The sequence below is a fragment of the Mustelus asterias genome, unplaced genomic scaffold (genome assembly GCF_964213995.1).
Source record: "Mustelus asterias unplaced genomic scaffold, sMusAst1.hap1.1 HAP1_SCAFFOLD_2976, whole genome shotgun sequence".
Lineage (NCBI taxonomy): Eukaryota > Metazoa > Chordata > Chondrichthyes > Carcharhiniformes > Triakidae > Mustelus > Mustelus asterias.
Window position 1 is genome coordinate 5,858 of NW_027592921.1, and position 27,771 is coordinate 33,628.

Sequence of the window (27,771 nt, forward strand, 5' to 3'; positions counted from 1 at the left end):
AGGGAGAGAGTTCCAGGATTGTTATTGGACATCAGTCAGTCCGTGTGATGTAGGTACACCCACAGTGCTGTTAGGGAGGGAGTTCCAGGATTTTGACCCAGCGACAGTGAAGGAACAGCCGATATATTTCCAAGTCGGGATGGTGAGTGGCTCGGAGGGGAACTTGCAGGTGGTGGTGTTCCCCATGTGTCTGCTGCCCTTGTCCTTCTAGATGGTAGATTTTGGAATAATCTTGGGATTTTGCAATTTCAGGAATTAAAGGTTAGTCTCGGAGTGTGAAAGAATCATCATTTGTCGGAAAAACCCATCTGGGTCATTAATCATAGAACCATAGAATCCCTACTGTGCAGGAGGGGGCCATTTGGCCCATTGAGTCTGCACCAACTCTCCAACAGAGCATCTTACCCAGACCCTATCCCCACAACCCCATGTATTTTACCCCAATAAACTCCGGAACCTACACATCTTTGGACACTAAGGGGCAATTTAGCATGGCCAATCCCCCTAACCTACACATCTTTGGACACCAAGAGGCAATTTAGCATGGTCAATCCACCTAACCTGCACATCTTTGGACACTATGGGGCAATTTAGCATGGCCAATCCACCTAACCTACACATCTTTGGACACCAAGAGGCAATTTAGCATGGTCAATCCACCTAACCTGCACATCTTTGGACACTATGGGGCAATTTAGCATGGCCAATCCACCTAACCTACACATCTTTGGACACTAAGGGGCAATTTACCATGGCCAATCCACCTAACCTGCACATCTTTGGACACCAAGGGGCAATTTAGCATGGTCAATCCACCTAATCTGCACATCTTTGGACACTAAGGGACAATTTAGCATGGCCAATCCACCTAACCTACACATCTTTGGACACCAAGAGGCAATTTAGCATGGTCAATCCACCTAACCTGCACATCTTTGGACACTATGGGGCAATTTAGCATGGCCAATCCACCTAACCTACGTATCTTTGGACACTAAGGGGCAATTTAGCATGGCCAATCCACCTAACCTACACATCTTTGGGCACCAAGAGGCAATTTAGCATGGTCAATCCACCTAACCCACACATCTTTGGACACTATGGGGCAATTTAGCATGGCCAATCCACCTAACCCACACATCTTTGGACACTAAGGGACAATTTAGCATGGATAACCTGCACACCTTTGGAGTGTGGGAGGAAACCGGAGCACTCGGAGGAAACCCACGCAGACACGGGGGAGAACGTGCAGACTCCGCACACGGACAGACAGTCATCCGAGGCCGGAATTGGACCCGGGTCCCTGGCGCTGCGAGGCAGCAGTGCTAACCGCCGTGCCATCCTTGTGTCCTTGGGGGAAGGAAATCTGCCGCCCTTACCCGGTGTGGCTTATATGTGACTCCAGCGCCACAGTTAAGGGGTTAGTTCTGAACTGCCCCTCTGAAAATGGCCAAGCGAGGTACTCAGTTCAAGGGGCAATTAGGGACGGGGCAACAGATGTTGGACCCAACCAGTAAAGCCCTCCTCCTATTGGAAATAAAAGGTTTATTTTGTTACGAGCACCTGACATCCCAACACTGACACTGCGAAGATCAGTCCAGGAATCCTTGGGGAAATCCAGCTGTACACATCTGGTATCCTGCGGGAACGGGAGTCTGGGAATCTGGAAGCTATTAGTCTGGACGTCCAAAGATCGTGGGCACCCAGGTACCTGGGTCTGAGTCCGACTCAGCACCGGACAGCAGCGGAACCCACTCTGCCCGTTCCTCAAACAAAAGCCCAGGACGGAAGGATCCGGAATCAGGAGTGATCGCGGCAGACAGTGGAAGGAAAACAGGAAAGCAGGCAGCAGGAAAACTTGGCTAAGTACATAATCGCAGCGACGTGCACCCAGGGAGTCTGGTCGGAGGGAATCAGCGCATCCCGAGGGCTTGGATCATCAAAAAAAAACAAAGAGGCTTTGATTTTTCAATCTCCGATTCTCGTTGGCAGTCAGAAAGTTGGAGAGGAGTATCTGTACAAACAGAAATAGGAGAGAGAGAGAGATTTCAACATTGGGTGGGAGAGGAGGACTCATTACCTCTGTGAGAATCTATTGCAGAAATATCGATCCCACCATTGACCAGTTAACAAGACTTCAATCAACGCACGAAAACGGTTCTTTTATTGTGTCAGTGTTGTGGATTATAGAATCCTGGAAACCACAACAGTGCAGAAGTCAGCCCATCGAGTCTGCACCGACCACAATCCCACCCAGGTCCTATCCCCATAACACCATGCATTTACCCGAGCTAGTCCCCCTGACACTAAGCGGCAATTTAGCATAGCCAATCCACCTAACCTACACATATTTGGACACTAAGGGGCAATTTAGCATGGCCAATCCACCTAACCTACACATCTTGGGACACTAAGGAACAATTTAGCATGGCCAATCCACCTAACTCGCACATCTTTGGACACTAAGGGGCAATTTAGCATGGCCAATCCCCCTAACCTGCACATCTTTAGACACTAAGGGGCAATTTAGCATGGTCAATCCACCTAACCTGCACATCTTTGGACACTAAGGGGCAATTTAGCATGGGCAATCCACCCAACCTTCACATCTTGGGACACTAAGGGGCAATTTAGCATGGCCAATCCATCTAATCCGCAACTCTTTGGCATAAGGGGCAATTTAGCATGGCCAATCCACCTAACCTGCACATCTTTGGACACTAAGGGACAATTTAGCATGGCCAATCCACCTAACCTGCACATCTTTGGACACTAAGGGGCAATTTAGCATGGCCAATCCACCTAACCTGCACATCTTTGGACACTAAGGGGCAATTTAGCATGGCCAATCCACCTAACCTGCACATCTTTGGACACTAAGGGGCAATTTAGCATGGCCAATCCACCTAACCTGCACATCTTTGGACACTAAGGGGCAATTTAGCATGGCCAATCCACCTAACCTGCACATCTTTGGACACTAAGGGGCAATTTAGCATGGCCAATCCACCTAACCTGCACATCTTTGGACACTAAGGGGCAATTTAGCATGGCCAATCCACCTAACCTGCACATCTTTGGACTGTGGGAGGAAACCGGAGCACCCGGAGGAAACCCACGCAGACACGGGGAGAACGTGCAGACTCCACACAGACAGTGACCCGAGGCTGGAATCGAACCCGGGTCCCTAACCCTATGGGGCAGCAGTGCTAACCACTGTGCCACCGTGCCGTTAGTGTTGTGGTTTACAATTACATTTAAATACTGAGCTTTTAATGTTAACTTAACCACATTTTAAAACTCAGCAGGCATGCTGGGATTAACTCAAAATTGACTGCATTCTTCGAAAGAAGTTTATGTCGGATTGCAACGGGATCTTGATCAATTGGGCCAGTGGGCTGACGAAAGGCAGATGGAGTTTAATTTAGATAAATGTGAGGTGATGCATTTTGGTCGATTGAACCAGGACAGGACTTACTCAGTTAATGGTAGGGCGTTGGGGAGAGTTACAGAACAAAGAGATCTAGGGGTACAGGTTCATCGCTCCTTGAAAGTGGAGTCACAGGTGGACAGAGTGGTGAAGAAGGCATCCGGCATGCTTGGTTTCATTGGTCAGAACATTGAACACAGGAGTTGGGACGTCTTGTTGAAGTTGTACAAGACATTGGTAAGGCCACACTTGGAATACTGTGTACAGTTCTGGTCACCCTATTATAGAAAGGATATTATTAAACTAGAAAGAGTGCAGAAATGATTTACCAGGAGGCTACCGGGATTTGATGGATTGAGTTATAAGGAGAGGCTGAATAGACTGGGACTTTTTTCTCTGGAGCGTAGGAGGCTGAGGGGTGATCTTATAGAGGTCTATAAAATAATGAGGGACATAGATCAGCTAGATAGTCAACATCTTTTCCCAAAGGTAGGGGAGTCTAAAACTAGAGGGCATAGGTTTAAGGTGAGAGGGCAGAGATACAAAAGGGTCCAGAGGGGCAATTTTTTCACACAGAGGGTGGTGAGTGTCTGGAACGAGCTGCCAGAGGTAGTAGTAGAGGCGGGTACAATTTTGTCTTTTAAAAAGCATTTAGACAGTTACATGGGTAAGATGGGTATAGAGGGATATGGGCCAAATGTGGGTAATTGGGACTAGCTTAGGGGTTAAAGAAAAAGGGGCGGCATGGACAAGTTGGGCCGAAGGGCCTGTTTCCATGCTGTAAACCTCTATGACTCTATCATGCCAGCAAAAACAAGCTTTCTCATACGCCAAAACAAAGTTTTTTCATAAACAGCAACTTTTTGTGACCATACTGCAAGGTCTGAGAACAAGCTGCTTTTGCAGTCAGGGACAGCATGTGTCAAACAACTTCAATACAAGATAGGGGTTCACGTATAGCTTGGGAAGTGTGTCTGTAGCTAGCAGTCTGTTTTTGAGACCTGTTCAGTATGTTTTGAGTTTTCTTCAATCAGTACAGGACTAGCAGGCAGAAGCCAGTATCTCTCTCTCCAGTTTTCACATTCTGTAATGTTTTAATTTTAAATTCTGCTCAATAAATGACATGTGTAGGTGGATCGGCCATGCTAAATTGCCCCTTAGTGTCCAAAGGTGTGCAGGTTAGGTGGATTGGCCATGGTAAATTGTCCCTTAGTGTCCAAAGATGTGCGGGTTAGGGGGATTGGCCATGGTAAATTGTCCCTTAGTGTCGAAAGATGTGCGGGTTAGGGGGATTGGCCATGGTAAATTGTCCCTTAGTGTCCAAAGATGTGCAGGTTAGGTGGATTGGCCGTGCTAAATTGCCCCTTAGTGTCCAAAGATGTGCAGGTTACGTGGATTGGCCATGCTAAATTGCCCCTTAGTGTCCAAAGATGTGCGGGTTAGGGGGATTGGCCATGGTAAATTGCCCCTTAGTGTCGAAAGATGTGCAGGTTACGTGGATTGGCCATGCTAAATTGCCCCTTAGTGTCCAAAGATGTGCAGGTTAGGTGGATTGGCCATGCTAAATTGCCCCTTAGTGTCCAAAGATGTGTAGGTTAGGTGGATTGGCCATGGTAAATTGCCCCTTAGTGCCCAAAGATGTGCGGGTTAGGTGGATTGGCCATGCTAAATTGCCCCTTCGTGTCCAAAGATGCGTAGATTAGGTGGATTGGCCATGCTAAATTGCCCCAAAGATGCACAGGTTAGGTGTATTAGCTGGGTAAATACCTGGGTTTATAGGGATAGGGCAGGGAGGTGGGCCTGGGAAGGACATTTTCTTGGAGAGGGAGTCAGTGCAGACCCGATGGGCTGAATGGCCTCCTCTGAGCTGTAGGGATTCTGTAATGACTCTGTGAAAGGCTAAGTGGCTGTGTTAAATACACCCCGGTTATGTCAGGGTGCCCTGAGGCTGCCTGCGATGTCTGTCCTGATGCTGCCCTTTGAACTTTCCTCAATAAAAGCTCAGACAGGAGCCCCGAGCAGTGCCGTGGCTCCTACTGGCAGAGCTGCTGAGATTGCGGGCTGCTACTTACAGGTTTGTTTCTGGGGCAGTGTACTTATTCTGTGCACGGGGAAACTTCAGATTCGTCATTTCAGCAAAGTCCGGACTGCAAAAAAACACAAAATTATACTGTGTGAGAGAGAGAGAGAAGGAGATAGAGAGAGAGAGAGAGAGAAGGAGATAGAGAACATAGAACATAGAACATAGAACATTACAGCGCAGAACAGGCCCTTCGGCCCACGATGTTGCACCGACCAGTTAAAAAAAAACTGTGACCCTCCAACCTAAACCAATTTCTTTTCGTCCATGAACCTATCTACGGATCTCTTAAACGCCCCCAAACTAGGCGCATTTACAACTGATGCTGGCAGGGCATTCCAATCCCTCACCACCCTCTGGGTAAAGAACCTACCCCTGACATCGGTTCTATAACAACCCCCCCTCAATTTAAAGCCATGCCCCCTCGTGCTGGATTTCTCCATCAGAGGGGGGAGAGAGAGAGAAGGAGATAGAGAGGGGGGGAGAGAGAGAGAAGGAGATAGAGAGAGGGGGGAAAGAGAGAGAAGGAGATAGAGAGAGAGAGAGGGAGAAGGAGATAGAGGGGGGAGAGAGAGAGAAGGAGATAGAGAGAGGGGGGAGAGAGAGAAGGAGATAGAGAGGGGGGGAGAGAGAGAGAAGGAGATAGAGAGGGGGGAAAGAGAGAGAAGGAGATAGAGAGAGAGAGGGAGAGAGAGAGGAGATAGAGAGAGGGGAGAGAGAGAGAGGAGATAGAGAGAGGGGAGAGAGAGAGAGAGAAGGAGATAGAGAGAGAGAGAGAGAGAAGGAGATAGAGAGAGAGAGAGAGAGAAGGAGATAGAGAAGGAGTTAGAGAGAGAGAGAGAAGGAGATAGAGAGAGGGGGGAGAGAGAGAGAAGGAGATAGAGAGAGGGGGGAGAGAGAGAGAAGGAGATAGAGAGGGGGGGAGAGAGAGAGAAGGAGATAGAGAGAGGGGGAAAGAGAGAGAAGGAGATAGAGAGAGAGAGGGAGAGAGAGAGGAGATAGAGAGAGGGGAGAGAGAGAGAGAGAGAGAGGAGATAGAGAGAGGGGAGAGAGAGAGAGAGAGAAGGAGATAGAGAGAGGGAGAGAGAGAGGAGATAGAGAGGGGGAGAGAGAGAGAGGAGATAGAGAGAGGGAAGAGAGAGAGGGGGGAGAGAGAGAAGGAGATAGAGAGAGGGAGAGAGAGAGAGAGAAGGAGATAGAGAGAGAAGGAGATAGAGAGAGGGGGGGAGAGAGAGAGAGAGAGAGAGAGGGAGGGCAGAGGGGAGAGAGAGGGAGGGAGGGAAAGAGGACAGGGGGAGAGTGTCAGAGAGAGAAAGGGCAGTGGTGGAGGTAGAGAGTGAGGACGGAGAGAGAGGGAGAGAGGGAGAGAAGGGGGCGGGGGGGAGTGAGGGAGGGGGAGCAGTGTGGATCAGCCCGGTGAGAGAGGGGGGAGAGGGGGGGTAGTTGAGGGGAACACTGATATATTGGAGTCCTGCTGTTCACACTGCGTTGGAGCAATGATTAGTGTGTCAGATTCTAACAGAGCAGGGCACCGTTACAGACCTCTGGGGCTTTGGAAACGTCACAAATGGATCGCGAGCAAACGGCTTTACTTTGCCTCAGCATGTGGGACGAGGCAGTGTGACGGACAACACTGACTGATTGAAGGTTTATCAGCAATAGTGTGAGCTGTTCTGGAGAGGCCTCCTGAAGGCACAGTGACAGGGAAGGGTGTTGGAGATTAAGAGTTTAAAGTATTACACTCGTAAAAGGCGCTGAGCAAATGGTCTCCGTTGGGACAGTTGGAACATCAGCCACACAAAGTCAGGCCAAGGACTGATACAACCTCAGCAATGACAGATTGATCGAGGATTGGAGTGTGAGGGGGACATGTTCGCCTTCGAGAGGCGATGTGATCGAGACATTCAAAGCTGGACAGAGTAGATCAGGAAAAACTTTTCCCCCGCTCGTAACAGGATGGTGAACGAGAGGGACACCGATATTAAGTGGCTCGCAAAAGAAGCAAATGCGACGTGAGAGAAAGCTTCCTCACACAGCGAGCGGTCGGGGCCTGGAACGTTCCGCCTGGAAGTGTGGTGGAGGCGGGTTCAATCGAGCCATTCGGAAGGGTTTTAGATCATTATTTGAAGAGGGATAAGTCACTGTGTTCGCTGGGGGGACACTACAGATGGTATGTTGGCCTTCATTGCGAGAGGTTTCGAGTACAGGAGCAGGGATGTGTTGTTGCAATTATACAGGGCCTTGGTGAGGCCACACCTAGAGTATTTGGTCTCCTTTTCTGAGGAAGGAAGTTCTTGCTCTCGAGGGAGTGCAGCGAAGGTTTACCAGGCTGATTCCGGGGATGGCAGGACTGATGTATGAGGAGAGATTGACGAGGTTAAGATTGTTTTCACTGGAGTTCAGACGAATGAGGGGGGAGCTCATAGAGACTTATAAAATTCTAACAGGACTGGACAGGGTAGATGCAGGGAGGATGTTCCCGATGGTGGGGGGAGTCCAGAACCAGGGGGTCACAGTCTGAGGATTCGGGGTAGACCATTCAGGACGGAGGTGAGGAGACATTTCTTCACCCAAAGAGTGGTGAGTCTGTGGAATTCATTACCACAGGAAGTAGTTGATGCCAAAACATTGAATGTATTCAAGAGGCGGCTGGATATAGCACTTGGGCGAATGGGATCAAAGGTTATGGGGAGAAAGCAGGATTAGGCTATTGAGTTGGACGATCAGCCATGATCGTGATGAATGTCGGAGCAGGCTCGAAGGGCCGAATGGCCTCCTCTTGCTCCTATGTTTACAGACTCGATGGGCCAAATGGCCTCCTCCTGTGCCGGATCTGAGTTGGCGCGTTCTAAGGCACTATTATTGCATTGGGCAAGAGTGGGGTGAAGGGAAGCCAGTTGGCAGCCTGACCCAATGCCATGCTTGGCGTCTCTCCCTCCTGCTCTCATCTCAACGCCCCTCCCCGCTCCTCTCTCTCGCTCCGCCTCTCCCGCTCTCGCCCGCGCCTTTACCTGCTGGCCTTGTTCTTCACGGGCCGGTAGTGCTTTGCTGTCTTCACGGCGAAGATGATACTGGGGATGAGGAAGAGAGTACACCAACCCAAGCAAAACCAGAAGGCGTTCTGTAGGAATAAAAAAAGTTCCAGTCAACTGAGGGCACTGGCCCTATTTTAACCAGCTTAACTCCCGGGTTAAATCATCGCAAATCACTCGCAAGGCTACATCCTAGCCACCCTTCTGTTAGTACAGCATCCCACTCCCCCTGAGGTTAGGGAGGATGGGTGGTAAGAGAGGCTGCTTTCTATGTTGAGTTTATTGAGTGGCACAGTGGGTTAGCACTGCTGCCTCACAGCGCCAGGGACCCGGGTTCGATTCCCGGCTCGGGTCACTGTCTGTGTGGAGTCTGCACGTTCTCCCCGTGTCTGCGTGGGTTTCCTCCGGGTGCTCCGGTTTCCTCCCACAGTCCGAAAGACGTGCTGGTTAGGTGCTAAATTCTCCCTCAGTGTAACCCGAACAGGAGTGTGGCGACTCAGGGATTTTCACAGTGACTTCATTGCAGTGTTAATGTAAGCCTACTTGTGACTAATAAATAAACTTTAGAGTGTTGTTGGAGCCGCACCCATCCAGGCAAGTGGGGAGTATTCCATCACACTCCTGACTTGTGCCTTGTAGATGGTGGACAGGCTTTGGGGGAGTCAGGAGGTGAGTTACTCTCCGCAGGATTCCCAGCCTCTGACCTGCTCTGGTAACCACAGTGTTTATACGGCTGGGTCCAGCTCAGTTTCTGGTCAATGGAAACCCCCAGGATGTGGGGGGGTTTCAGAGATGGGAATGCCTTTAATAAGAGACCATAAGACATAGGAGCAGAATTAGGCCATTCAGCCCATCGAGTCTGCTCCGCCATTCAATCATGGCTGATATTGTTCTCATCCCCATTCTCCTGCCTTTTCCCCCGTAACCTTTGACCCCCCCCTTACCAATCGAGAATACAAGAGCAGGGATGTACTTCTGAGGCTGTATAAGGCTCTGGTCAGATCCCATTTGGAGTATTGTGAGCAGTTTTGGGCCCCGTATCTAAGGAAGGATGTGCTGGTCTTAGAAAGGGTCCAGAGGAGGTTCACAAGAATGATCCCTGGAATGAAGAGCTTGTCGTATGAGGAACGGTTGAGGACTCTGGGTCTGTCCTCGATGGAGTTTAGAAGGATGAGGGGGGATCTCATTGAAACTTACAGAATACTGAGAGGCCTGGATAGAGTGGACGTGGAGAGGGTGTTTCCATTAGGGAGAGACTAGAACTCGAGGGCACAGCCTCAGAGTGAAGGGACGCTCCTTTAAAACAGAGATGAGGAGGAATTTCTTCAGCCAGAGAGTGGTGAATCTGTGGAATTCATTGTCACAGAAGGCTGTGGAGGCCGGGTCATTGAGTGTCTTTAAGACAGAGATAGATCGGTTTTTGATTAATAAGGGGGTCAGGGGTTACGGGGAAAAGGCAGGAGAATGGGGATGAGAAAAATATCAGCCATGATTGAATGGCGGAGCAGACTCGATGGGCCGAGTGGCCTAATTCTGCTCCTTAAGAACCTACCTATCTCGGTCTTAAATACACTCAATGACCCGGCCTCCTCTGTGGCAATGAGTTCCACAGATTCACCAAACCCTCTGGCTGAAGAAATTCCTCCTCATCTCGGTTCTAAAGGGTCGGCCCTTTACTCTGAGGCTGTGCCCCTCGGATCCGAGTCTGTCCGACTAATGGATTGCCAAGGGGCAATGGGATAGATTCCATCTTGCTGGAGTTGGTCATCGCCTGGCACTTGTGTGGCACGAACATTCCTTCAGGCTGTCGCCTCGCCATATGGACGCTCGGGGCGGGATTTTCCAGTCCCGCTTGCCCCAAGACTGGAAGATCCCACCCGAGGTCAAGGGTCCTTTGCGTGGCACATGTCGTGCCTGCTACGATTCCCGTGGCGGGGGCGGGATGGGAAAATTCCACCCTCCGTCTTTGCTGGGTGGTCAATGTAGGCCGTGCGGAGATTCCGAAAGTTCGGGCAGGAAGTGGTCACTGCAGAACTCGACTTACCCAAGGATCGGTGATGTATTCGCAGGAAATGACACGGCTGTTTTCCAAAAGGATCATCACCACTTGGCAAGAGAGCAAGTCGTCAATAATCTGCAAGAGAATACGTCTTTCATTGGACTAGACAAAGGACTAAGGTTATCACCCTTTTCACCCTATCTGGAATGCCCTATCCCGTACACAGATCCCGTCCCCTTGCCCCTGTCTGGAATGCCCTATCCCGTACACAGATCCCGTCCCCTTGCCCCTGTCTGGAATGCCCTATCCCGTACACAGATCCCGTCCCCTTGCCCCTGTCTGGAATGCCCTATCCCGTACACAGATCCCGTCCCCTTGCCCCTGTCTGGAATGCCCTATCCCGTACACAGATCCCGTCCCCTTGCCCCTGTCTGGAATGCCCTATCCCGTACACAGATCCCGTCCCCTTGCCCCTGTCTGGAATGCCCTATCCCGTACACAGATCCCGTCCCCTTGCCCCTGTCTGGAATGCCCTATCCCGTACACAGATCCCGTCCCCTTGCCCCTGTCTGGAATGCCCTATCCCGTACACAGATCCCGTCCCCTTGCCCCTGTCTGGAATGCCCTATCCCGTACACAGATCCTGCCCCATTGCCCCTCTCTGGGATTCCTCGAACTGTGCACAGATGCCACGGTGGCACAGTGGTTGGCACTGCTGCCTCACAGCGCCAGGGACCTGGGTTAACCAAGTTCAGCCCCGCCACAGCCTAAACTAGAACCGTATGCACTTATGGAGCCCGTATCCTTCCATTCCCATCCTATTCATGTATTCGTCTAGTTGCCCCTTAAATGCCGCTATCGTACCCACTCCCACCACCTCCCCGGGCAGCGCATTCCAGACATTCACCACCCTCTGTGTAAAAAACTTACCTCGCACATCTCCTCTAAACTTTTCCCCACGCACCTTAACCCCATGTCCCCGAGTACTTGACTTTTCTCCCCTAGGAAAGAACATCTGACTATCCACTCTGTCCATGCCCCTCATAATCTTGTAAACCTCTATCAGGTCGCCCCTCAACCTCCGTCGTTCCAGTGAGAACAAACCGAGTTTCTCCAACCTCTCCTCATAGCTAATACCCTCCAGACCAGGCAACATCCTGGTAAACCTCTTCTGTACCCTCTCCAAAGCATCCACATCCTTCTGGTAGTGTGGCGACCAGAATTGTACACAATATTCTAAATGAGGCCTAACTAAGGTTCCGTACAGCTGCAGCTTGACCTGCTAATTTTTATACTCAATGGCCCATGCTCCAAAGGTGATGTTTGGGTTTGGTGTGTCAATGAGATGTTACTAATACTCACCGTACTCCGGGCCCAGTCAAGGTACTGACTGAAGTATCCACGTTCCTTACTCAGGAGACACTGACTCACCTGAGAAAACAGATGATCACAGTCATGTCAACATCAGGGCTGAACACAATGTCAAAATCCAGCCTGCTCCCTCCATCCCAGTCCTTATTTTCCCACTTCTCTCCCCCTATTCACTCTACAGATTATCCCTCTTACTCAGCATCTGTCTCTGTCCTCCTTGCTTTCATCATTTAAGACATGCAGCACGCTGGCACAGTGGGTCAGCACTGCTGCCTCACAGCGCCAGGGACCCGGGTTCAATTCCCGGCTCGGGTCACTGTCTGTGTGGAGTCTGCACTTTCTCCCCATGTCTGCGTGGGTTTCCTCCGGGTGCTCCGGTTTCCTCCCACAGTCCGAAAGATGTGCAGGTTAGGTGGATTGGCCATGCTAAATTGCCCCTTAGTGTCAGGGGATTAGCAGGTAAATAGATGTGGTTACAGGGATTGGGCCTGGGTGGGATTGTGGTCGGTGCAGACTTGATGGGCCGAATGGCCTCCTTCTGCACTGTAGGGATTCTATGATCGGGCATGGCCAATCCACCTAACCTGCACATCTTTGGACACTAAGGGGCAATTTAGCATGGCCAATCCACCTAACCTGCACATCTTTGGACACTAAGGGGCAATTTAGCATGGCCAATCCACCTAACCTACACATCTTTGGACACTAAGGGGCAATTTAGCATGGCCAATCCACCTAACCTACACATCTTTGGACACTAAGGGACAATTTAGCATGGCCAATCCACCTAACCTACACATCTTAGGACACTAAGGGGCAATTTAACATGGCCAATCCACCTAATCTGCACATCTTTGGACACTAAGGGGCAATTTAGCATGACCAATCCACCTAACCTACACATCTTTGGACACTAAGGGACAATTTAGCATGGCCAATACATCAAACCCGGAGCTTTTTTAAAGATTAAAGTTTATTTATTAGTCACAAGTAGGCATACACTAACACCGCAATGAAGTTACTGTGAAAATCCCCTAGCCCCCACACTCCGGCACCTGTTCAGGTACACTGAGGGAGAATTTAGAACCTAACCAGGACGTCTTTCGGGGGCGGTAACCGGAGCACCCGGAGGAAACCCACGCAGACATGGGGAGAATGTGCAAACTCCACACTGACAGTGACCAAAGCCGGGAATCGAAGCCGGGCTCCCTGGCGCTGTGAGGCAGCAGTGCTAACCACTGTGCCACACCTGTCCGTATCTCTCTCTCTCGGTCGCTCTGCCACTCTCGAGTTCTCTGAACCTCTCTCGTTTCCAGCCTCTGTGCGCTCCAACCATCGCCAGCGCAGCTGGATTTACCCGCGTGCGTTACGGGATAACTCACCTTTCTCAGGACTGTGAGGGTGCTGGGTTTTATCTGACTTTCAGCTGTCGCTGTGCTCTGAAGGGTTTTCTGAATTTCGCTCTGAGAAATGGAAAACAGATGAATTGTTAAGCAAACAGTGCTTGGGATGTCTTGGAGAATCAAATTTAGTTGTGAGTTACACAGTAAATGGCAGAACCCTGAGGAACGTTAGCATACAGAGGGATCTGGGCGTGCCGGTCAACAGTTCCCTAAAAGTGGCGACACAGGTGGCCAAGGTGATTCAGAAGGCATCATAGAGTCACAGAGGTTTACAGCATGGAAACAGGCCCTTCGGCCCAACTTGTCCATGCTGCCCCTTTTTTTAACCACTAAGCTAGTCCCAATTGTCCGCATTTGGCCCATATCCCTCTATACCCATCTTACCCATGTAACTGCCTAAACGCTTTTTCAAAGACAAAATTGTACCCGCCTCTACTACTACCTCTGGCAGCTCGTTCCAGACACTCACCACCCTCTGTGTGAAAACATTCCCCCTCTGGACCCTTTTGTATCTCTCCCCTCTCACCTTAAACCTATGCCCTCTAGTTTTAGACTCCTCTACCTTTGGGAAAAGATATTGACGATCTAGCTGATCTGTGCCCCTCATTATTTTATAGACCTCTATAAGATCACCCTTCAGCCTCCTACGCTCCAGAGAAAAAAGTCCCAGTCTATCCAGCCTCTCCTTATAACTCAAACCATCAAGTCCTGGTAGCATCCTAGTATATCTTTTCTGCACTCTTTCAAGTTTAATAATATCCATTCTTTAATAGGGTAACCAGAACTGTGCACAGTATTCCAAGTGCGGCCTTACCAATGTCTTGTACAACTTCAACAAGACGTCCCAACTCCTGTATTCAATGTTCAGGATAGACACTTGCTTTCATCAGCCTCCCATCCATTGACTCTGTCTACACTTCCCGTTGCCTCGGAAAAGCAGCCGGCATAATCAAAGACCCCACGCACCCCGGACATTCTCTCTTCCACCTTCTTCCATCAGGATAAAGATACAAAAGTCTGAGGTTACGTACCAACCGACTCAATAACAGCTTCTTCCCTGCTGCCATCAGACTTTTGAATGGACCTACCCCACACTAAGTTGATCTTTCTCGACACCCTAGCTATGACTGTAACATTCTACATTCTCTCCTTTCCTTCCCAATGAACAGTATGCTTTGTCTGTATAGCGTGCAAGAAACAATACTTTTCACTGTATCCCAATATATGTGACAATAATAAATCAAACAATACTTTTCACTGTATCCCAATACATGTGACAATAATAAATCAAACAATACTTTTCACTGTATCCCAATACATGTGACAATAATAAATCAAACAATACTTTTCACTGTGTCCCAATACATGTGACAATAATAAATCAAACAATACTTTTCACTGTATCCCAGTACATGTGACAATAATAAATCAAACAATACTTTTCACTGTATCCCAATACATGTGACAATAATAAATCAAACAATACTTTTCACTGTATCCCAGTACATGTGACAATAATAAATCAAATCAAATCAGAATCAAAGGATCTCAGACCTTCCAGCTGAGAGGCACGTGGCGCTACCCAACTGCCTTACTCCTACTCCAGGCTGTTGGAGGACTCCGAAAATAGGGAGGAACAGGGTTGAGGGGCTGAATGGCCCCCTGTCTGAGGCTGCAAAGGTGAAGAGAAAGTTCCAAGAGGGTTGGAGGGAGGTTCGCCAGGTAACTAAGGCGTGCGTGGACACACGGAGAGTCGGGGGGAGCGAGCTATTGGAGTATGGATGGGAAAATGGGGACCAGGAATATTATCATAGTCCCTCTGTTCCGACAGGGGCGGGGTACAGAGAAAGAGGAAAGAATAGACCATCTTATACCTGTGACAAACACGGGAATGGATAACATACCTTTATCGTGGGCGCAAAAGAAGCCAAAAATTGGAAACTTGCGTTCAATGTTGCCTGAAAGAGAACAAAAGCGATTAGTCAAGTCTGAGCAGCCTTCTCAGGTGAATCGCAGACCATTTTACTGACTCCACATCCATAGAAACATAGAAAGAGTAGCAGGCGGAGTCCATTCGGCCCCTCCAACCTGCTCTGCCATTTTGATCATGGTTGATCATTGAATTCAATCTCTTGACCCCCCCCTTCCCCCCATGACCCCCCCCCCCCCCCCCGCCCCCCCTCCCCCCCCCACCCCCCCGCCTCCCCTGTATCAGAACCCAGGCCCCTGGGAGGCAGGAATGCTAACCACTTTGTCACCCTAGCTGTGACTGTAACACTACATTCTGCACCCTCTCCTTTCCTTCTCCCCTATGTACTCTATGAACGGTATGCTTTGTCTGTATAGTGCGCAAGAAACATTAATTTTCATTGTATCCCGAGGCAGCGGGAAGTGTAGATGGAGTCAGTGGATGGGAGGCTGGTTTGCCTGATGGACTGGGCTACATTCACGACCCTTTGTAGTTCCTTGCAGTCTTGGGCAGAGCAGGAGCCATACCAAACTGTGATACAACCAGGAAGAATGCTTTCTATGGTGCATCTGTAAAAGTTGGAGAGAGAGGGAAGAATGGAAGGGGAGAGCAAGGGGTTGGGTCAATTTTACAGCTGGTTTTAAGGCGGCAATACATTCACCACGGACATTCACTGCCTTTGATTCTTTTAACACAACGGACAAACTTGCGATATTCAAAACAGTTCAAAAATCTGTTTGAAGTAACCAGTCACAGTGAAGGAGAAAGGCATTTAACCAGCGCCAACGTGAGGCCTTACTATTTGGAACTGACACTGGCAAAAAGGATGACGAATTAGACCATTGCCAGCCTCTGGGACCAATCATAGGCAGCGCAGAAATAGTCACTGCGGGAAACACTCTTAACCTCCCCCCCGACCCCAACGGCGTTGCAAAGTGTTAATGACCCACCAGCTCCTGCTCTATCGCGCTCACCGACGTCCTCTGTAGCTCTCGCAGATCCGCGGAGTGGCCAGATAAATTGCCCTTAACTTCATCGTCCTGTGGCAGGCAAAAAAACAACCAAAAGCCAAGTTTGTTATCAGGATAATCACCATAAGTAATGGTTGGCCATCATGAGCATTGGTTGGCCATCAGTAACAATGGTTGGCCATCATTATCAGTAGTTGGCCATCGTTATCAAAGGCTGGCCATCAGTAACAATGGTTGGCCATCATTATCAATGGTTGGCCATCAGTAACAATGGTTGGCCATCAGTAACAATGGTTTGCCGCTGCTGCCAATTAGGAATGGTTGGACACCTTCAGCGATGGCTGTCCCCCATTAATAATAGTTGCCCACCATAAATGTTGGTCGGCCGCCATTTGTAAATATTGTCCACCATTAAAAATAGTTTTCCACCATTAACAATAGTTGAGCCACCATTAACAATAGTTGGCCACCATTAACAATAGTTGGCCACCATTTGGAATAGTTGGCCACCATTAACAATGGTTGGCCACCATTAGCAATAGTTTGTCATCATTAACAATAGTTGGCCAGCATTTGGAATAGTTGGCCACCATTAACAATAGTTGGCCACCATTAACAATAGTTGGCCACCATTAGCAATAGTTGGCCACCATTAGCAATAGTTGGCCACCATTAACAATGGTTGGCCACCATTAACAATAGTTGGCCACCATTAGCAATAGTTGGCCACCATTAACAATGGTTGGCCACCATTAACAATAGTTGGCCACCATTTGGAATAGTTGGCCACCATTAACAATAGTTGGCCACCATTAACAATGGTTGGCCACCATTAACAATGGTTGGCCACCATTAACAATAGTTGGCCACCATTAGCAATGGTTGGCCATCATTAGCAATAGATGGTTATCATTAACAATAGTTGGCCACCATTAACAATATTGGACCACCATTAACAATAGTTGGGCCATCAGTAACAATGGTTGTCCACCATTGGCAAACAGGCATTTGGGCCTGCTCCGACACTGAGGGTGGGGGCCAATTTGGAACATTTCAATCTGGACACAAGCTGCCCATGATTGGCTGAGGATCAGTAAGAGGCCACTGATGAGCTCCTTTCTCCTCAGGCTCCCTGAGTGCTGGGGCCGAAGGTCTATAACTGGCGGGAGGGGGGGGCGGGGGGGAGGGGGGGTGGGTAGGATCAGGGGCGAGGGTTTCTCACTAACCTGCGTGGAACTCAACTCATCCAGCTGGTCCGCTAAATGCAGAAGTTGCATTTTGACAATCGGTTGTTGTACCTGTGGAAATACAGCAGAGAGAACACGAGAAAGGTTAGAACAAAAACGAAAGTGGGCCGGTAAAAGTCTCTTCAGATGAAATATTCAAGGCACATATTAATCCTTGAATTCAATATCCTGATTCCCCTTCCCCCCCATATCCCTCGATCCCTTTAGCCCCAAGAGCTATATCTAATTTCTTCTTGAAATCACACAACGTTTTGGCCTCAACTACTTTCTGTGGGAGTGAATTCCACACATTCACCACCCTCTGGGTGAAGAAATTTCTCCTCACCTCAGTCCTAAAAGGTTTACCCCTTATCCTCAAACTATGACTCCTAGTTCTGGACTCCCCCCACCATCGGGAACATTCTTTCTGAATCTACCCTGTCTAACCCCGTTAGAATTTTATAAGTTTCTCTGAGATCCCCTCTCTTCTAAACTCCAGTGAATATAATCCTAACCGACTTAGTCTCTCCTGATATGACAGACCTGCCATCCCAGGAATCCGCCTGGTAAACCTTCGCTGCGCTCCCTCTATAGCAAGGACATCCTTCCTCAGATAAGGACACCAAAACTGCTCACAATACTCCAGGTGTGGCCTCACCAACGCCCTATACAATTGCAGCAAAACATCCCTATCCCTATACTCAAATCCTCTCGCTATGAAGGCCAACATGCCAACTTCATGTAGGAGGCATGGTTAGTAAGTTTGCAGATGACACATAACATCCACCAATTGGGGGAGGCACGGTAGCACAGTGGTTAGCACTGCTGCTTTGCAGCTCCAGGGTCCCGGGTTCGATTCCCGGCTTAGGTTACTGTCTGTGTGGAGTTTGCACATTCTCCTCATGTCTGCGTGGGTTTCCTCTGGGTGCTCCGGTTTCCTCCCACAGTCCAAAAATGTGCGGGTTAGGTTGATTGGCCATGTCTAAATTGCCCCTTAGTGTCCTGAGATGTGTCGGTTAGAGGGATTAGCGGGTAAAATATGGAGGGATATGGGGGTAGGGCCTGGGTGGGATTATGGTCGGTGCAGACTCGATGGGCCGAATGACCTCTTTCTGTACTGTAGGGTTTCTATAATTGCTCTAATTCTATGACACCAAGATTGGTGGCATAGTGGACAGTGAGGAAGGTTATCTCCGATTGCAACGGGATCTTGATCAATTGGGCCAGTGGGCTGATGAATGGCAGATGGAGTTTAATTTAGACAAATGCGAGGTGATGCATTTTGGTCGATTGAACCAGGGCAGGACTTACTCAGTTAACGGTAGGGCGTTGGGGAGAGTTACAGAACAAAGAGATCCAGGGTACAGGTTCATAGCTCCTTGAAAGTAGAGTCACAGGTGGACAGAGTGGTGAAGAAGGCATTCGGCATGCTTGGTTTCATTGGTCAGAACATTGAATACAGGAGTTGGGACGTCTTGTTGAAGTTGTACAAGACATTGGTAAGGCCACACTTGGAATACTGTGTGCAATTCTGGTCACCCTATTATAGAAAGGATATTATTAAACTAGAAAGAGTGCAGAAAAGATTTACTAGGATGCTACTGGGACTTGATGGTTTGAGTTATAAGGAGAGGCTGGAGAGACTGGGACTTTTTTCTCTGGAGCGTAGGAGGCTGGGGGGTGATCTTATAGAGGTCTATAAAATAATGAGGGGCACAGATCAGCGAGATAGTCAATATCTTTTCCCAAAGGTAGGGGAGTCTAAAACGAGAGGGCATAGGTTTAAGGTGAGAGGGGAGAGATACAAAAGTGTCCAGAGGGGCAGTTTTTTCACACAGAGGGTGGTGAGTGTCTGGAACAAGCTGCCAGAGGCAGTAGTAGAGGCGAGTACAATTTTATCTTTTAAAATGCATTTAGATAGTTACATGGGTAAGATGGGTATAGAGGGATATGGGCCAAATGTGGACAATTGGGATTCTTTTAGGATTAGTTTAAAAAAAGAAAAGGGTGGCATGGACAAGTTGGGCCGAAGGGCCTGTTTCCATGCTGTAAACCTCTATGACTCTGTGACTCTATGCCATTTGCCTTCTTTACTGCCTGCTGTACCTGCGCGCTTACTTTCAGCGACTGATGCACGAGGACTCCAAGGTCTCGCTGAGTATCCACCTCTCCCAATTTACACCCATTCAAATAATAATCTGTCTTCCTATTATTGCTACTGAAGTGGATAACCTCACATTTATCCACATTATACTGCATCTGCCATGCAGATACCCACACACTCAGCCTGTCCAAATCACGCTGAAGCATCTCTGCATCCTCCTCACAGCTCACCCTCCCACCCAACTTTGTATCATCTGCAACATGGGCAGTGTGGTGGCACAGCGGTTAGCACTGCCACCTCACAATGCTCGGGTCCCAGGTTTGATTCCCGGCTTGGGTCACTGTCTGTGCGGAGTCCGCACGTCCTCCCCGTGTCTGCGTGGGTTTCCTCCGGGTGCTCTGGTTTCCTCCCACAGTCCGAAAGACGTGCTGGTTAGGTGCTAAATTCTCCCTCAGTGTCACCCGAACAGGCGCCGGAGTGTGGCGACCTGGGGATTTTCACAGTAACTTCATTGCAGTGTTAACGTAAGCCTACTTGTGACACTAATAAATAAACTTTAAACTTCAACACTTGGAGCTAATACATTCAGTTCCCTCTTCCAAATCATTAATATATAATGTCAACATAATATATAATGTCAAAAATATATAATGTCAACTTAGCGGAACCCCCTTCGTCACTGACTGCTGTTCATCCGGCAGTTATAGGCAATAAAATGAAACAAAACTTCTTCCAACCGATAAATCAAAGAAAAAGGTTTAATAAAGAAACTTTATTACTCCAACACTTGAGGCCTCACCCTGGGCCATTCCAAGCTCCCCACAATTCCCAATAGGTTCTTATTTATACTGAGTCAGCTGATCATCACATCATTCTGTCATTGGTTACATGGTTTACTGGGTCAGCTGACCCTTACAGCTTGTTACCATTGGTCACCTGACAACAGATCCAATGTCATCATTGGTTACATTCTAACAACTGCCAATCGGAAAAAGACCCATTTTTATCTATTCGTGGGACATGGGTGTCGCTGGCTGGGCCCAGCACTTATTGCCCATCCCTAGTTGCCCCTTGAGAAGGTGGTGGTGAGCCGCCATCTTGAATCGCTGCAGTCCACGTGCTGTGGGTTGACCCACAATGCCGTTAGGGAGGGAATTCCAGGATTTTGACCCAGCGACCGTGAAGGAACAGCCGATATATTTCCAAGTCAGGATGGTGAGTGGCTCAGAGGGCAACTTGCAGGTGGTGGTGTTCCCCATGTGTCTGCTGCCCTTGTCCTTCTAGATGGTAGAGGTCAGGGGTTTGGAAGGTGCTGTCTAAGGATGAGTTGCTGCAGTGCATCTTGTAGATGGTCCACACTGCTGCTACTGAGCGTCGGTGGTGGAGGGAGTGAGTGTTTGTGGATGGGGTGCCAATCAAGCGGGGCTGCTTTGTCCTGGATGGTGTCGAGCTTCTCGAGTGTTGTTGGAGCCGCACCCATCCAGGCAAGTGGGGAGTATTCCATCACACTCCTGACTTGTGCCTTGTAGATGGTGGACAGGCTTTGGGGGAGTCAGGAGGTGAGTTACTCTCCGCAGGATTCCCAGCCTCTGACCTGCTCTGGTAGCCACTGTGTTTATATGGCTGGGTCCAGTTGAGTTTCGGGTCAATGGTAACCCCCAGGATTTGATTTCTCGAGGAATTAAGGGCTATGGGGAGAGAGCGGGTAAATGGAGTTGAAATCAACCATGATTGAATGGTGGAGTGGACTCGATGGGCCGAATGGCCTTACTTCCGCTCCTATGTCTTATGGGGCGGTGGTTAGAGTGTCTCTTATTGGTGACGGTCATTGCCTGGCATTTGTGTGGCACGATTGTTACTTGTCCGTCCAAGCCTGGATATTGTCCAGATCTTGTTATGTTTAGACCTGGACTGCTTCAGTATCTGAGGTTGAAGGTGAGTTAAGCACCCCCTCCCCGCCGCCCCACCCCAGCACCTCCCCCAGATCCCTACCTGCTCAATGAATTGGGTGTAGTTGAGTCTATCGATTCCACTGTTGGCAAAGTCCATCAGTGTGCTGTTGCCAGCGCTGTCCAGCAGAACGACGGTGCCCAGATCCACATTCAGCTCCTCCACCTTCTCCAGGTCGGCTGTGTACTGAAATAGGGAGGCATTAGCTTCTGCCCTCGTCCCCGCCAAAGCAAACAAGCCCTACACCCCACCGTTCCGACGCACCCTCCCCCAACCCCCCACCCCCCCCCCCCCCCCTCCCCCCAGCTCTCCCGTGATTCCAGCCTCTGCAAACTGGAACTCTGTCACCCCGTGTCTTCATTGTGGCACATCCCCTTCTCCGCTCACCCCAACTGGCCAATCGCTGTTCTGGTCCCCCCCATGCCGACACTATAGTTAAGAAAGCCCACCAACATCTCTACTTTCTCAGAAGACTAAGGAAATTTGGCATGTCAGCTACAACTCTCACCAACTTTTACAGATGCACCATAGAACGCATTCTTTCTGGTTGTATCACAGCTTGGTATGGCTCCTGCTCTGCCCAAGACCGCAAGGAACTACAAAAGGTCGTGAATGTAGCCCAATCCATCACGCAAACCAACCTCCCATCCACTGACTCTGTCTACACTTCCCGCTGCCTCGGCAAAGCAGCCAACATAATTAAGGACCCCACACACCCCGAACATTCTCTCTTCCACCTTCTTCCATTGGGAAAAAGATACAAAAGTCTGAGGTCACGTACCAATCGACTCAAGAACAGCTTCTTCCCTGCTGCTGTCAGACTTTTGAATGGACCCACCTTATATTAATTTGATCTTTCTCTACACTCTAACTATGAATGTAACACTACATTCTGTACCCTCTCCTTTCCGTCTCCCCTCTGTACTCTATGAATGGTATGCTTTGTCTGTATAGCACATAGAAAGCAATACTTTTCACTGTATCCCAATACATGTGACAATAATAAATCAAATCAAACCAAATCAAGTCAAATGAAGTCAAATCAAATCAAATCAAATCCAGTCAAATCAAATCAATTCGAATCAAATCAAGTCAAATCAAATCAAGTCAAATCAAATCAAATCAATTCTAATCAAATCAAGCCAAATCAAATCAAGTCAAATCAAATCAAATCAAGTCAAATCAAATCAAATCAATTCTAATCAAATCAAGTCAAGCCAAATCAAGTTAAATCAAATCAAATCAAATCAAATCAAGTCAAATCAAATCAAGCCAAATCAAGTCAAATCAAATTAAGTCAAATCAAATCAAGTTAAATCAAATCAAGTCTCATCAAATCAAGTCCAATCAAATCAAATCAGGTCAAGTCAAATCAGCCATGGGACTGAATATTCCAGACTAACTGCTGAAGTCCAAACCACCGGACCTTTCCTTTGTTGTCCTTCGACTCCCCTCTCACGCCCAGCGTCCCAGACATCCCCTAGTTGTGCCCCTTTGAGCAAAACAGTCAATGTCCCCCATTTATATGTACTCAAAGCATTAAAAAGTACCCTTCATTGGTGTAATCCTACGCACGCCATGAGGGCAGAGAGACACAGAGAAAAGGCGGGTGTTCAGGAGATGTGGGTACTTACTGTGCTCAGGTTCAGGGCTTTGTTCAACTGCGTCTTCTGGTCCGTGGATAGAAAGTTAAACAACGAATCACCCTGCTCGCAGCGCCTGAATGAATGAGGAACAAAAGTTGCTCACAACCGCGTAGTCTCCACCTGGGGCTGTTGCTGCCAACGGTCCGACGTTCGGAGCCATTCAGCCCCTCTCCTGCATTCTATTCGAGCTTCCCCTGAACCTCATTTATCGCGACGTAACAAAATGCCATCGATTCCCCCTCCAGCGCCGCCCCCCCACATCCGGAACCTGGAATCTCCTGCCTTTCACAACTTCATAAAATCGTTACGGGTCTTTCTCTGCCTTTCACAAAATGGACAACAGCTGGGCTGACAAAGGTTAACGCCTCCCCTACGTAACACCCCTGGTATCGTGAGAATATTCCGGCCAAGCCATCACGATGGACTGGCGGACGAGGAGCCAAAGACGAACCGTGCACAAAGGCCGCGCCTCCTCCCCTCCATCCTGGCATTTGTGGTAGCCCCGCCCCTCCCGCCATTACCCGCTCCGAAACACGATGGGTTCCAAACCCAGCGAACCTCATTCGTCAGCCCGAAACAACCCCGCCAGATGGCCGAGATTGGAGTTGCCTGAATTCCTTTCCTGAATAAGTGGTCTGTCCTACAGTAGATCACCCGATACTCCGACCTCGTGCCCAATGCCAATCCCAATTTCTTGCGTCGTCCACACTTTGTGAATCGGACCCTCTCGGCCAGAGGACAGCTTGGCAAGTTGGTAAGGCCACATTTGGAGAACTTAACATGGGAACAACTCACAAATGTCACTGGCAGTCCATCTTTAAATTCCTTGCCTGTCCCTAATTGCCTTCGGAGGGTTGGGGGGAGGGGTGTGGCGGGGGGGGGGGGGGGGGGAGCGTGGGGTGGTGGTTCATGAAGCCATTTTGTTTTGAGAGTCAACCACTTGTGGCATCTAGAGCCACACGTAGGCCAGACTGGGTAAGGACGGCAGATTTCCTTCCCTAAAGGGCATGACTGAACCAGATGGGTTCACACGGCCACTGCTCTCATAGTCACTGTTACTAAGAGTGAAAATGGGGCAGGGTTACAGGAGTAGGGGGTGGGTGGCACGGTGGTTCGCACTGCTGCCTCACAGCGCCAGTGACCAGGGTTCAATTCCGGCTTCAGGTCACTGTCTGTGCGGAGTTTGCACGTTCTCTGTGTGGGTTTCCTCCGGGTGCTCCGGTTTCCCCCCATACTACAAAGATGTGCGGGATGTGTGGATTGGCCATGATAAATTGTCCCCTAGTGTCCAAAGATGTGCGGGTTAGGTGGATTGGCCATGATAAATTGTCCCCTAGTGTCCAAAGATGTGCGGGTTAGGTGGATTGGCCATGCTAAATTGCCCCTTAGTGTCCAAAGATGTGCAGGTTGGGTGGATTGGCCATGCTAAATTGCCCCTTAGTGTCCAAAGATGTGCAGGTTAGGTGGATTGGCCATGCTAAATTGCCCCTTAGTGTCCAAAGATGTGCAGGTTAGGTGGATTGGCCATGCTAAATTGCCCCTTAGTGTCCAAAGATGTGCGGGTTAGGTGGATTGGCCATGCTAAATTGCCCCTTAGTGTCCAAAGATGTGCAGGTTGGGTGGATTGGCCATGCTAAATTGCCCCTTAGTGTCCAAAGATGTGCGGGTTAGGTGGATTGGCCATGCTAAATTGCCCCTTAGTGTCCAAAGATGTGCAGGTTAGGTGGATTGGCCATGCTAAATTGCCCCTTAGTGTCCAAAGATGTGCAGGTTAGGTGGATTGGCCATGCTAAATTGCTCCTTAGTGTCCAAAGATGTGCGGTTTAGGTGGATTGGCCATGCTAAATTGTCCCCTGGTGTCCAAAGATGTGCGGGTTAGGGGGATTGGCCATGCTAAATTGCCCCTTAGTGTCCAAAGATGTGCGGGTTAGGGGGATTGGCCATGCTAAATTGACCCTAGTATCAGGGTGACTAGCTAGGATAAAAAGATGGAGCTAAGGGTGGGATTGTGGTTGGTGCAGATTCGATGGGCCGAATGGCCTCCTTCTGCATTGTAGGGATTCTATGATTCTATGACTACAAAGGCAAAGAAACAAGGAAAATTACAGCACAGGAACAGGCCCTTCAGCCCTCCATACCTGCACCGACCATGCTGGCCGACTGAACTAAAACCCCCCTACTCTACTACGCCCTGGCAAGAGGCAGCACTAGATGGACACAATGGCCTCCTTTCTGTGGCGTAGCCATTGGGTAATGCTGCGTTTTTACGAGACGCGCCATTACTGACCTGTGAAGCTCAGAGAAGTTGACTTGGACTCCAAGAAGACTTGAGGGGTTCAGGTCACTGTAGGCAGCTACCAGGGTGTCCACAGCCTGTGGGAATAATCGACGTTCAGTCCTTGGATTCTCCCCTCATGCCCAGAGTCCCGGCCTTCCCCCGTTGATAAGACCTCAGTGAACGTCGCCACGGGCGGCCAACATTCCGCCCGTTGCCTGGGCGTGTTTCCCATGCCACCTTGCTCAATGCCATACACCATGGGTGGAGGCATCGCATGTAAGGCTGATGCAATTCTCATTAGCGGGCGGTGGCACAGTGGTTAGCACCGCTGCCTCACAGTGCCAGGGTCACGGGTTCGATTCCCGGCTTGGGTCACTGTCTGTGCGGAGTTTCTCCCCGTGTCCGCATGTGGTTCCTCCCACTGTCCAAATATGTGCAGGTTAGGTGGATTGGCCATGCTAAATTGCCCTTAGTGTTCAAAGATGTATAGGTTAGGTGGATTGGCCATGCTAAATTGCCCTTAGTGTTCAAAGATGTGTAGGTTAGGTGGATTGGCCATGCTAAATTGCCCTTAGTGTTCAAAGATGTATAGGTTAGGTGGATTGGCCATGCTAAATTGCCCCTTAGTGTTCAAAGATGTGCGGGTTAGGTGGATTGGCCATGCTAAATTGCCCTTAGTGTTCAAAGATGTGCAGGTTAGGTGGATTGGCCATGCTAAATTGCCCTTAGTGTTCAAAGATGTGTAGGTTAGGTGGATTGGCCATGCTAAACTGCCCTTAGTGTCCAAAGATGTGCAGGTTAGGTGGATTGGCCGTGCTAAATTGCCCCTTAGTGTTCAAAGATGTGTAGGTTAGGTGGATTGGCCATGCTAAATTGCCCCTTAGTGTTCAAAGATGTGCAGGTTAGGTGGATTGGCCGTGCTAAATTGCCCTTAGTGTTCAAAGATGTGTAGGTTAGGTGGATTGGCCATGCTAAACTGCCCTTCGTGTCCAAAGATGTGCAGGTTAGGTGGATTGGCCGTGCTAAATTCTCCCTCAGTGTAGCTGAACAGGCGACTCGGGGATTATCACAGTAACTTCACTGCAGTGTTAATGTGAGCCGACTTGTGATTCATAAATAAACTTTACTTTAACTTTTTTACTTGACATTGGTAAAGCCACATTTGGAGCACTGCGTACAATTCTGTTCGCCCTGCTTTAGGAAGGATGTTATTAAACTGGAAACGGGGCAAAATAAGATTTACAGGGATGTTACCAGGACTGGAAGGTTTGAATTATAAGAAGAGGCTGGATAGGCTGGGATTATTTTCCCTGGAGCGTAGGAGGATGAGGGGTGACCTTATAGAGGTTTATAAAATCATGAGGGGCAGAGATAAGGTGAATAGCCGAGGTTTGTTTTCCCCAGGATAGGGGGAGTCCAAAACTAGAGGGTTGAGGTCAAAGGTGAGAGGGGACCTGATGGCCAACCTTTTCACACAGAGGGTGGCGCGTGTGTGGAATGAGCTGCCAGGGGAGGGGGTAGAGGCGGATACAATGACAGCATTTAAAAGACATTTGGGCAGATACACGGATGGGAAAGGGTTACAGGGATATGGGCCCAAACGCAGGCAAACGGGACTAAGTTCAGTTTCGGAACAAGAAACAGGAAAATGTTGGAAAATCTCGGCAGGTCTGACAGCGTGTGTGGGGAGAGAATCGAGCCGTCGTTTCGAGTCTGGGTGAGCCTTCGTCAGAGCCAGTTTCGGAAGCCTGGCCGACATGGACGAGACGGGATGAAGGGCCTGATTCCATGTTGGATATCTCGGTGGCTCTTCGGGACATAAACTTCCCGTGTCCCGCCCGCCACGGGGAATCGTAGCGGGCGAAAGATCGTGGAACGGTCTGTTGATCCCGGCTGGGGGGGTTTTCCCGTTTCGGAGCGATTCTGAGCGAGGGAACACTCTGCCCTGTGTCAGACCCACGGTGACGTATATTGTGCCCACATCTGCCAGCCAGGGTAGGATGTGAGGGCTTTTGGAGAGGGAGGTTTGCCAGGAGTGTTGGGGTCACGTTGGCGCGGTTCGCTGCTCTAGTGAGTTGGTTTGCGCTGGGGTCAAAGAGATGATGGTGAGGCTCCCCCCCCCCCCGGACCACCCGGGGTGGAGCGGGCAGCGGGATGCGCGTAACGGACGGCGACGCCCAACACCCACCTTGTAGATCTCGCCACTTTTCCAGGGTTTGCAAACCAATGTCTGGACATTGCCACCCACGAAGAAGGTGACGAACACCAAGAGGATGAGAAGCCAGGAGAATATGAAACTGAATCCCACGCCT

At 49.4% G+C, this 27,771-nt stretch overlaps 1 protein-coding gene across 1 annotated transcript; it reads right to left on the reverse strand.

Moving 5' to 3' along the window:
* Positions 1–27,771, reverse strand: LOC144490170 (prominin-2-like; the record flags this gene model as incomplete). Its single annotated transcript, XM_078207978.1, has 14 exons — positions 1–457; positions 1,134–2,014; positions 5,503–5,577; positions 8,522–8,631; positions 10,587–10,676; positions 11,904–11,972; positions 13,295–13,375; positions 15,220–15,273; positions 16,235–16,324; positions 17,482–17,553; positions 21,578–21,721; positions 23,170–23,254; positions 25,469–25,554; positions 27,648–27,771. Coding segments are annotated over 13 exons (1,102 nt in total), but the record flags the coding sequence as incomplete, so codon positions are not given.